The sequence below is a fragment of the Salmo salar genome, chromosome 17 (assembly GCF_965601325.2).
Source record: "Salmo salar chromosome 17, fSalSal1, whole genome shotgun sequence".
Taxonomy (NCBI): domain Eukaryota; kingdom Metazoa; phylum Chordata; class Actinopteri; order Salmoniformes; family Salmonidae; genus Salmo; species Salmo salar.
The window spans coordinates 18031209-18042756 of NC_138307.1; the positions used below are offsets into that span (position 1 = coordinate 18031209).

Sequence of the window (11548 nt, forward strand, 5' to 3'; positions counted from 1 at the left end):
CCTTCCAAGACATGCTGCTGTGCAAAATAAATGCACTTCAAAGCTCACATCTATCTGCAACTATTGAATTCCAGCCTGCATATACTGCCAATTTGAGGTGTTTTGATTTTTTTTTGTAATTCTATAAAGGATTTGAGTTCTATATCGGATTCTATTATGACCTCCATTCAAAAGGCACATCTGAGCTATCTTTGTAGCAGGTGCATGGTAACAACTGAATAACATGAGAGAAAAAGAAGAAACCCGCACACTGCTCTTGATAGTATCGCTGCATTTAATAAGCTTAACGTATCGGCCTCAAGGTCTTCGTCAGAGCTTTTATGAGTGTTTTTAATTTGCACCCTTATGTAGATAGACATTGCTCCACCCACATCCTTTCAATGCATCGAATGAGGTTGGAGTCGAGGGAAAATAAACGTGATACCAAATTTAACAATGTGCATTTCATAAGTATTCTAATAAAGTGTGTATATAAAACGTATTAAACACTTATGTAAAATCACAATGAGGAAATCAACGTATCAAGTAAGTTTTCATAAATCCTTGTGAACATACAGTGCAAGACAAAACGCCAGAGTAGGTTGAAGTGGTGGCATTAGTTCATGTTCATATTTACGTACCATGCATTGGAATTTCATCATTAAGACCTTTTAGGAATAATGACTGGCGGGTGAAAATCCAAAAACATATTTGCTCAGAGTGTGTTTTACTGTATATCCCCTCCCCTGTCTGATATCTTGACTTTCTCTATGCCACAAAATCTAAAGGTAGAAATGTCATGCTTCAGGTCATTAAAATGTACTGTGACTGGATAATCCCTGTCGTTTCTCCTGATTGAACTTTTATGTTCACTAATTCTCTGTTTGAGAGAATGAGAGGTTTTACCTACATAACACAGCCCACATGGACATTTATTCATGTACATAACATGGCTGGAGGAGCATGTAATAATGTAATTTATTTGGAACCGTTTTCCTGTGTGTGGGTGGCAGAAATATTCACACTTCATCATATTGTTGCAAAACAAATGCACTTGAATCTATCTGCCAATCCTTTGTGAATTTGAGATTTTTTTCAATAAAGGAGTTTATGAGTTCGATATTGGATTGCATTTTATTATGACGACCTCTGAAAGTGATAAAGTCGAAATATTTTTTCTAACCTGATTGGTGAAAGCAATATACAATGCCATGCCATTTCCATCCCGTAGGAGGCGCCAGATAGTAACACACTACTCGGCAGAGAAACTTCGAGAGAAGGGTGGATATTCTATCTAAGGGCTACATTGTAACAATTAAGAAATGTATGTAGCCCGTAAACTAGGTTACATTTTAACAATCTAAATTGTAACTATTTAAAATATATATAGTTGGCAATTGTAGCCATTAGCCAACAAATGCTTAGCCACACGACAGTGCAATTTAATTATCAAGAAGTTCTCTAGTAGGAGGTTGACTTTCACCTCATAGGCTACGAAAAGGGGGCTTTCTCAGAAAGACAAACAAGTAATGTAACCCAGGCTACTGCAATAGCAGTGTTAACAGATCTGACGAATTATCAACGAGACTCAAAAGAAAATGTCGATCACACTTCTGACTGTGTTTCTGGCGGAAGCAATAATCTGCAAAGTTTCAGGTAGGTTTTGTTGCGCATGGATTATCCATGGTTTTCGGTAGTCGATATGGGTGGGAGCCCATTCGCAAATTCTAGTTAGTAATTTAGGCTGTTGTGTGCGTTTTAGAAACAAGGTCAAGAATGACAAACCACAGCAAAACAACGTATGTTCTACACAAGCCTAAAAAATGGAAACCGTCTGAGTGAACTGAAGCTTTCACGTTGTGTAGTAGTCTACCTACCACCAGCATAATCGCATGAAAGTGGTAAAAAAACGACCGCACCTTTTTAGGCCTATCGATAAGAAAAACGACCGCACCTTTTACTGTAGGCTTCATCCACTGGACACAGACGTCAATTCAACGTCTATTCCACGTTGGTTCAGTGGAAACACCGTTGATTCAACCAGTTTGTGCCCAGTGGGATAGACTTAGTGTGAGCGGGTTGCATAGAGGCCTAACCAAAGTAGTTAAGTAAAAATACTTCAAAGTACTACTTAAGTAGTTTTTTTGGTATCTTTACTTTACTATTTATGTTTGACAACTTTTACTTTTACTTAACTACATTCCTAAAGAAAATATTGTACTTTTTACTCCATACATTTTCCCTGACACCAAAAATTAGTCATTACATTTTGAATGCTTAGCAGGACAGGAAAATGGTCCAATTCACACACTTCTCAACAGAACATCCCTGGTCATCCCTACTGCCTCTGATCTGGAGGACTCACTAAACACAAATGCTTCATTTGTAAATGATGTGAGTGTTGGAGTGTGACCCTGGCTATCCATGCATTTAAAAACAAGAAAATGGTGCTGTCTGGTTTGCTTAATATAAGGAATTTGAAATTATTTTTACTTTAACTTTTGATACTTAAGTATATTTTAGCAATTACATTTACTTTTGATACTTAAGTATATTTCAAACCAATTACTTTTCGACTTTTACTCAAGTAGTATTTTACTGGGTGACTTTCACTTTTGCTTGTCATTTTCTGTTAATGTGTCTTTACTTTAACTCAAGTATGACACATTCAGATATCTCTAGCTTAAACGGATTTTGATAAATGTTATTATGTTACTTAGATTGATCCACCGGTGTGTCAGTCGACTAGGGGTTTATTCATGAGGTATAACTTCTTTCTCATTTATAAATATGTGACAGAAACAGAACAATATGGTTGGAATGTGTTCATGCAATGGGATGAGAAGGCAACACTAATCTGCAGGCCTTGTGTATACATGTATAGATAGATATAGGCTATCAGACTCCTAACCTGGATAGGCTACACCTCCTTGGTATTCTGTTACAAGTATGACATATTGTCTGGTTTTCCAGGTGAACAGCTCGACAGAAAAGTGGGAGGTGAGCTCCTGTTGACGCCGGACAAGTCCACAGTGCCTGACTCCATCACAGGCATCCTATGGAAGCATGGGAAGAACAAGGTGGCAGAGTGGGACAAGGATTTTGGTGATCTGGACATCTATGCTGCCTTCAAAGAGCGCACAACCCTGGACCAGACTACTGGAGAGCTGAGAATCAGTGGATTGATGAAAACTGACAGTGGAGTTTATTCTGTGGAGTTCAACAGCAAACTGCTTGACAAGACATATTCACTGTCTGTTATCAGTAAGTGTTTCTGTGTGTGGACTTGTTTTCCTATCTTGAGTAGAGGTCGACCAATTCTGATTTTTCAACACCGATACCGATTATTGGAGGACCAAAAAAAGCTGATACCGATTAATCGGCCAATTTTTATATATATATATATGTAATAATGACAATTACAACAATACTGAATGAACAATGAACACTTATTTTAACATAATATAATACATCAATTTAGTCTCAAACAAATAATGAAACATGTTCAATTTGGTTTAAATAATGCAAAAACAAAGTGTTGGAGAAGAAAGTAAAAGTGCAATATGTGCCATGTAAAAAAGCTAACGTTTAAGTTCCTTGCTCAGAACATGAGAACATATGAAAGCTGGTGGTTCAATATTCCCAGTTAAGAAGTTTTAGGTTGTAGTTATTATCGTAATTATGACACGTCGACTATTTCTCTATACCATTTGTATTTCATATACCTTTGACTATTGGATGTTCTTATAGGCACTTTAGTATTGCCAGCCTAATCTCGGGAGTTGATAGGCTTGAAGTCATAAACAGCGCTGTGCTTCAAGCATTGCTAAGAGCCGCTTGCAAAACGCAGTAAAGTGCTGTTTGAATGCTTACGAGCCTGCTGCTGCCTACCACCGCTCAGTCAGACTGCTCTATCATATATCAAATCATATACTTCATTATAATATAATAAACTCAGAAATACGAGCCTTTAGTCATAAATATGGCCAAATCTGGAAACTATACATTTCGAAAACAAAACGTTTATTCTTTCAGTGAAATACGGAACTGTTCTGTATTTTATCATACGGGTGGCAACCCTATGTCTAAATATTGCTGTTACATTGTACAACCTTCAATGTTATGTCAAAGTTAGGTAAAATTCTGGCAAATTAGTTCACAGTTCGCAATGAGCCGGTCTGACCAAACTGCTGCATATACCCTGACTCTGCTTGCACTGAACGCAGAGAAGTGACACAATTTCCCTAGTTAATATTGCCTGCTAACATGAATTTCTGTTAACTAAATATGCAGGTTTAAAAAATATACATCTGTGTATTGATTTTAAGAAAGGCATTGATGTTTATGGTTAGGTACATTTTTAGAGAATGTGCTTTTGTTAAATCATCACCCATTTGGCGACATTGAAGTAGGCTGTGATTCGATGATAAATTAACAGGCACCTCATTGATTATATGCAACGCAGGACAAGCTAGTTAACCTAGTAATATCATCAACTATGTGTAGTTAACTAGTGATTATGTGAAGATTGATTGTTTTTTATAAGATAAGTTTAATGCTAGCTAGTAACTTACCTTGGCTCCTTGCAGCCACAAGGTCCTTTTGACGCTGCACTCACGTAACAGGTGGTCAGCCTGCCACACAGTTTCCTCTTGGATTGCAATGTAATCGGCCATAATCGGCGTCCAAAAAGGCTGATTACAGATTGCTATGAAAACGTAATATCAGCCCTAATTAATCGGTCATGCCGATTAATCGGCTGACCTCTAATCTTGACCAGAATGTCCTGACAAGATAGGAAACAAGAAAGATTCTGGAAAGTCATGACATTTAGCATGTCCTGAAAAGTAAAAATGCTATTTTAGGTTTAAGGGTTAGGTTTAGGGCTAGGTTTAAGGGTTAGGTTTAAAGGTCAGGTTTAGAGTTTGGGGTTAAGATTAAGGTTAGGGTTAAAGATGCACTCTCAAACTTTTGTATAATTTCAGCCAGTAGTTTTGAATGTGGTGCAAGCATGCCAAAAGTGATCCCCGTTTTTTGTACTACATCATCCAATTGTGTACTACGTCATTCATTTCGTATTATATGATACATCCTGCAATTTGTATTTGTTTATTATTATATACATGTTTTTGCATTTGTATGATACCGTATGTTACGAAACCAGTTTGTACAATATGTTCTGAATTTGAGTGTGCTTAAGATCCTGGAGTGCATATTTAAGGTTAGGGGTAGGGTTATGATTAGGGTAAGGAGTTAGTTCGGGTTAAGGTTAGGGGTAGGGTTATGATTAGGGTAAGGAGTTAGTTCGGGTTAAGGTTAGGGGTAGGGTTATGATTAGGGTAAGGAGTTAGTTCGGGTTAAGGTTAGGGGTAGGGTTATGATTAGGGTAAGGAGTTAGTTCGGGTTAAGGTTAGGGGTAGGGTTATGATTAGGGTTAGGATTAGTTTGGTTTCGGGCTAAGGTTAGGGGTTTGTGGAAAATAAAGTGTTTTGAATGAAATTTAAGCCCCCAAAAATCCTGACAAGTAACGGAAACATGGCTGTGTGTCTGTTTGCATGTGTGTTTGGCATGCACGAAGCAGCGAGTACAAGCACCTCAAAAAAAAACATTGTTCTGTCTTGATCTCCTCTATTTTCAGAGGCAGTCCCCAAACCCACAATCACTTCTTCCTGTAATGCCAACAAAACCATCTGCACTCTGACCTGTGAGGGGGACACCACTGATGCTGAACCTGTCACCTACAGCTGGAAAGTGGGAGAGGGGGCGTGGGAGGTCTTAGACAAACAGCTGAATGTCTCTAAGAGTGAAACTGGCAAATCAACCAACAGTTACAACTACACCTGCGAGCTGAAAAACTCTGTTAGTGGGGAAGTCAGCGAGCCAGTTGGAGAGGTGTTTGGCTCAGGTGAGTGGTAATGATAGGCCAGAGTGGTAGGTATCCTAGCGGTCATCAAACAATGGTTACAAGTACTTCTGCAAGATGAAGAACTCTGCTGGGGAAGGTGAAGTCAGCGAGCCAGTCGGGCCAGTGTTTGGGTCAGGTGAGAAGACTCTCGTAAGAGTGACAACACTAAAATCAGCTACACTTGTCAGTTCAAGGACCCTGTGAGCGAGGCCAGTGAAGTCTTTGATAAAGACCCATTTGGCCCAGGTGAAAGGACACTGATAGTTGTTGTTACACTGCCCAGTATGTTGTTATAGCCTAAGACTACTAGTTGTAATGATATGTATGAATCAGGGATTGTTGATAGGTGAGGTACTCAATATTAAGGTGTTCCTAATGTTTGGTACAGTCAGTGTAGCTGAGGAGTTTGGGAAGATAGAACAAAAGCATCTGGAAAAAAGCATCTGGAATGGAAAGTTGTGGCATATTTTATTAAATGTTAATATTAAATGTATTCCTTCCTCACTGCAGATGGCAGGTTGACCAATGCCAAGTTGTTTGGTATTTCTGTCTTTGTTCTTGCTATTGCTGGAGTTCTATCGTTCATTCTTGGTCATAGAGCTAAAACAGGTAAGGAGAAATTATGTTTATTGAAAATTTTACTTACATCAGTATGAGGTGGATTTGTCTAGCAAAGTAAATGTATTCTTCTTTTTCTACACCACAGGAGTTTGGTTCTATGAGAAAGGTAGGATTATTGTCTGTCTGTCTGTAATCTTGGGTAATAGTTGAGATTTTATGAAAGTAATCCCTTTTTCCTTTCAGAATCAATGCCATGGAAAGGAGGTAGGAAACATGCATTACTTTTATTTTGTAGTAATGTTCATTTAAGTTCCATTCATTGTTTTGTAGTAATGTTCATTTAAGTTCCATTCATTGTTTTGTAGTAATGTTCATTTAAGTTCTATTCATTGTTTTGTAGTAATGTTCATTTAAGTGACATTAATTGTTTTGTAGTAATGTTCATTTAAGTGACATTAATTGTTTTGTAGTAATGTTCATTTAAGTTCCATTCATTGTTTTGTAGTAATGTTCATTTAAGTGACATTAATTGTTTTGTAGTAATGTTCATTTAAGTTCCATTCATTGGTTTGTAGTAATGTTCATTTAAGTTCCATTCATTGGTTTGTAGTAATGTTCATTTAAGTTCCATTCATTGTTTTCGCTGCCATCACGATTCCTCACGATCGTGTCCCTTTGCTCCAGTGAAAGGGAGATGAACATGTTACATGTGTATTATTTGCATTAGTCACTGTTGAGATTATTGACCTAATCTCTTCTCTGTTTTCCATTACTAGAATTTTGGAAAAACCAGAGAGAAGTGGGAACTAGTAAGTGTTTCCTTTACTTGACCACAACAAACAGGATCTGTGTATGATAAAGCTAAGCTAAACTCTTCTCTCTTCTCTCTCTCTTCAGCCAATGACACATCAAATGGAGTTGCTGCATCCACAGGCAAGTCATAGCTACTTCTAGACTGCATGATGCAGAAATAGCACCAGAAGTATCATTAGATGCATATCAGCATATCTCAAAATATCTGAAAATCTTGATTAGTCTATTCCGTCATAGATGGGATGTCTACAGTATTGCACCAAGTACTGAGTGTAAAAGTTACTTTATTTTTCTTTGATATCAATTATTGTGCTTTTTAGCTCATTCATTGATCGTTTATAGCCTTATATAGATGTTTCTAGATGCTTTATAGAGGGGCTGTAGTCGACGTGTTTCTTCTCTGCTTTTCCTCGGGTGTTTCCTACTCTGCTGTTAACACAACCACAGCTGAAGTGGGGCGGGGGAAGGAAGGTATGATGCCCAGCATCTTCCACTTCCATGTTTGATCTGAAGGGACCAATTACAAGTCAGGAATATAACTTTAACCTCCTGGGCCACCCAAATGAAAAAAGTATGCATGCCTGACTGTACAGTAAGTCGCTTTGGATAAATGAATTTGCTAAATGGCATAAACAGTATTATATTTAGGTGTTAGCAATATGGTGGTAGCTCTATCTAGCTTGGCAATGGGACTTCGAGCATTCCAACTATCCTGTTTTGTTTGTTATTTTGCAGAGGAAGCCGTGGCGAGGAACAATTATCATCAAGATGATTCAGTAAATAATTCAGTATTGTAGGACGGTAAGTTTGACTGTAAAATAATATATACTGCATCCACCTCATTCTCTTAATTGTGAACCAATTTAGGCCAACTCTACAAGTGTGTTACCAACTCTTGTTCCTACTGATGTGTTTTAGCTGTGGATCTGTGGGCCAGAGGATCACTGTGGATCAAGAGAAACAAATATCTAGACAACGAGCACTGGATGACAAAGGGAACAATCTACCACTTTATTGTACCCATTAAAAGAATGTTACATCCCGATCTGAGAAATAGAGGTCAATTTGAGTTACAGATCTAGGATCTTAATTTGAGCTAAACTGAGCTAAACTGAGTTTGTTACTGCAGGAAAATTACATTTACATTTGACATTTTAGTCATTTAGCAGACGCTCTTATCCAGAGCGACTTACAGTAGTGAATGCATACATTTCATACATTTTTTCTCCGTACTGGTCCCCCGTGGGAACCCACAACCCTGGTGTTGCAAACACCATGCTCTACCAATCAAACATTTATTAATAATACATTTTGTAGGGGTTAATATATTTTTTGTACAGGAGAATCAAGTCAGAAGTTTCAAAGTGGAAATTACAAACTTCAGAAGCCCTTTTAAGCCTTGAGTGCACTACAAGTTTTACATGCTTAGGGCGTCCCGAGTGGCGCAGTGGTCTAAGGCTAGCTGTGCCACTAGAGATCCTGGTTTGAGTCCAGGCTCTGTCGCAGCCGGCCAAGACCGGGAGACCCATGGAACGGCGCACAATTGGCCCAGCGTCATCTAGGTTAGGGGAGGGTTTGGCCGGCAGGGATGTCCTTGTCCCATCGCTCTTTAGCGACTCCTGTGGCAGGCCGGGCGCATGCACGCTGATACGGTCGCCAGGTGTACGTTGTTTCCTCCGACACATTGGTTGGCTGGCTTCCGGGTTAAGCGAGCATTATGTTAAGAAGCAGTGCGGGTTGATTGGGTTGTATTTCGGAGGACGCATGGCTCTCGACCTTCGCCTCTCCCGAGTCCGTACGGGAGTTGCAGCGAGGAGACAAGACTGTAACTACCAATTGGATACCATGAAATTGGGGAGAAAAAGGGGTAAATATATATCAAAAAAAGTGTACATGCTTTGCAGGAAAGTTTTACAAAACAATTAGCAAAGTAAATTGCTAAGCCTTACAAATTCTCAGGATCATAGACAAACCTATGACGCCAAGGACTACTACACTGAGTATGTTTACATGCACACTAATTATTCAATATTAGCTAATTAGGGTTAATACTCAGAGTTTGGCATTAGTCATGTCAACACCTTACTCTGATTTTCTTAATCAGTGTAAGGTCAAAAGCGAAGTAAGCATATGCCGCAATCTTTCTAATTATCATGGTATGTAAACACCTTAATCTGAGTTCCAGTGGTGTATTAATGGTGTATTTGATCTGCACATGTGCTATCACGAGCAGCGTAAATCTCCTTTTCTGGTACAGGTGAAGTGAGTTTGGAAAATCTGAAAGTATGCATAGTTTTCACATGCAAACTTTATATAGTATGTCCAAACTCTGAATCAAATAGGCTTCCCAAAATGATATGATCAATGTGATAGAACGTTTATGTTGATTGGTGATTTTCAGGTTGCCTGATTATGACCTGTCCACTGGATTGTAGAGGAAATCGTTCTTCTCGCAAAGCATGTAAATGTTTTAATCAAACTATTATATTAATCAGAGTATTAACACTAATCATATTATTGAATGCATATAAACATACCCATTGTTACATGAAATACAGTAGTTTGCAAAAATACTTAATTTAAAGTTTGTGCTTATATAGAAATATGCAGTTGGTAAAGTGCTATTGCTCAAACTAAAGCCACGTGCCTTTAAAGCCTGCTCACACTTCTACTCTGCCAGTGTGTATCTCTGTGTATATCTCTGTTCTTTACTAACCTATGTGAGAACAAGTTTACTGCAGTACTAGCAAACTTTACAATGACAATCTTAAAATGTGTGATGTGATTGCAAGATCACTGCCTTACCTCTCATAATCAATAATATTAAAGTCCATTTTTACCCAGTGCTGTCTAATTGGAATGTAAATAATGTATAGTTTTGCATGTTTATTTTCTGCAATTTAAACCAATGTTGATTTTGTGTTGAATGTATGTAGCAGTATGTTGTATGTATATATTTCTATAGAGACCAAAGCCTCAGTTTTGTACATGTATTTTGTGAAAGTGAGGGCTGTCTTTTTAACAGAATTGTAAAACTGTCACACTTAGAACTTAGTAGTAATAAAGCAGTGGTTTTCTTTTTAATGATTTTAATGTGGCAGATACCATAGACACCCTACAGGCCTGTACTGTACCTGGCATTGCGTGGTATACCAAAGATACTGGCAACTAACCCAATATATCTCATCGGCGTCGTTTCTAATGTGAGCAAATTAAGCATATTGGACAGAACAAGCAAGGAGGTGGGCAGAGCCAAGCACGAGCTAGCAAGATCCTATTGGCACGTGTATGCAAGTATTTGCATATTTCCGTTAGGGAAGTCTCTATTGCACCCCCGAGTCAACTCACACGATCACTGCGTCATAAAAAGAGGAAGGGTGTGTCTTAGTTGTTACAATCTGATCATGCTCGAAACGACGGAACATTACAACCACATAGTCCATTTAACCGCTCCCCTAACCTTAACCATTACCCAAACCTTAACCCTAACTCTAAATTGAGTACCAAAAATGTACGTAGTTACACATTATTTCGGACAAAATCGTAACTTTAGTTCTTTCTAGCATGGCCATCTACAGTAAACTACAGAGTTGTTTTTCGCTGCACTCTTTCAATTACTCACAGATGCCCCCTTCTGGATGTACAGCCAAAAGCACTATGGACACCGTTGTGGCCAGTTTGTGCTGTTTGAATATGTCTAGTTGTGTGCGTGTTTGTGTGTGTACCCACAATGCCTGCATGTGAGTTCAAGTCTCTACCCTTGAATGACACTCACCTTGAGGTTCCATTTCCTGCTCTAAAAAAATGGTGATAACCTCAATTAAAATAATGTTTGTCTGCCATTGTTATCACCCTGACTGAAATCGATGAATAAACTACAAATGTCTTGATCTTCTGAAACTTTGGTTTCAAATGATTAAAAATGGTGATACCCTCAATTAAAATAATGTTTGTCTGCCATTGTTATCACCCTGACTGAAATCGATGAATAAACTACAAATGTCTCGATCTTCTGAAACTTTGGTTTCACCACACCTGTTCACTTCTAATAGTAACTCCTTCTGCCCTTGTCATGTGCTGACCCATCTCATTTACCCTTCAAAGCTAAATGACACAGTGTCCCAGAATCCACTCGTTTATGACATCCTTATTCCTATACTAAAGAACAAGGTTTTTCTGAACCTTTCCTGTCTAGGTTGATGAACAACCAACCTTCACAATTTGTGCAATCGTTGTACTATTGCAGGACTAGTGTCAGAGTCCTTATAGTGATCTTTTCAAACTGGCAGA

General features: G+C 38.4%; 1 protein-coding gene across 1 annotated transcript; it reads left to right on the plus strand.

The window, feature by feature from the left end:
- Positions 1 to 1533: 1533 nt before the first annotated feature.
- Positions 1534 to 11287, plus strand: si:ch211-132g1.3 (SLAM family member 7; the record flags this gene model as incomplete). Its single annotated transcript, NM_001141260.1, is given in 5 exon segments — positions 1534 to 1635; positions 2953 to 3243; positions 5618 to 5884; positions 6395 to 6439; positions 10812 to 11287. Coding segments are annotated over 5 exon segments (852 nt in total). The 5' UTR covers positions 1534 to 1577.
- Positions 11288 to 11548: the final 261 nt, after the last annotated feature.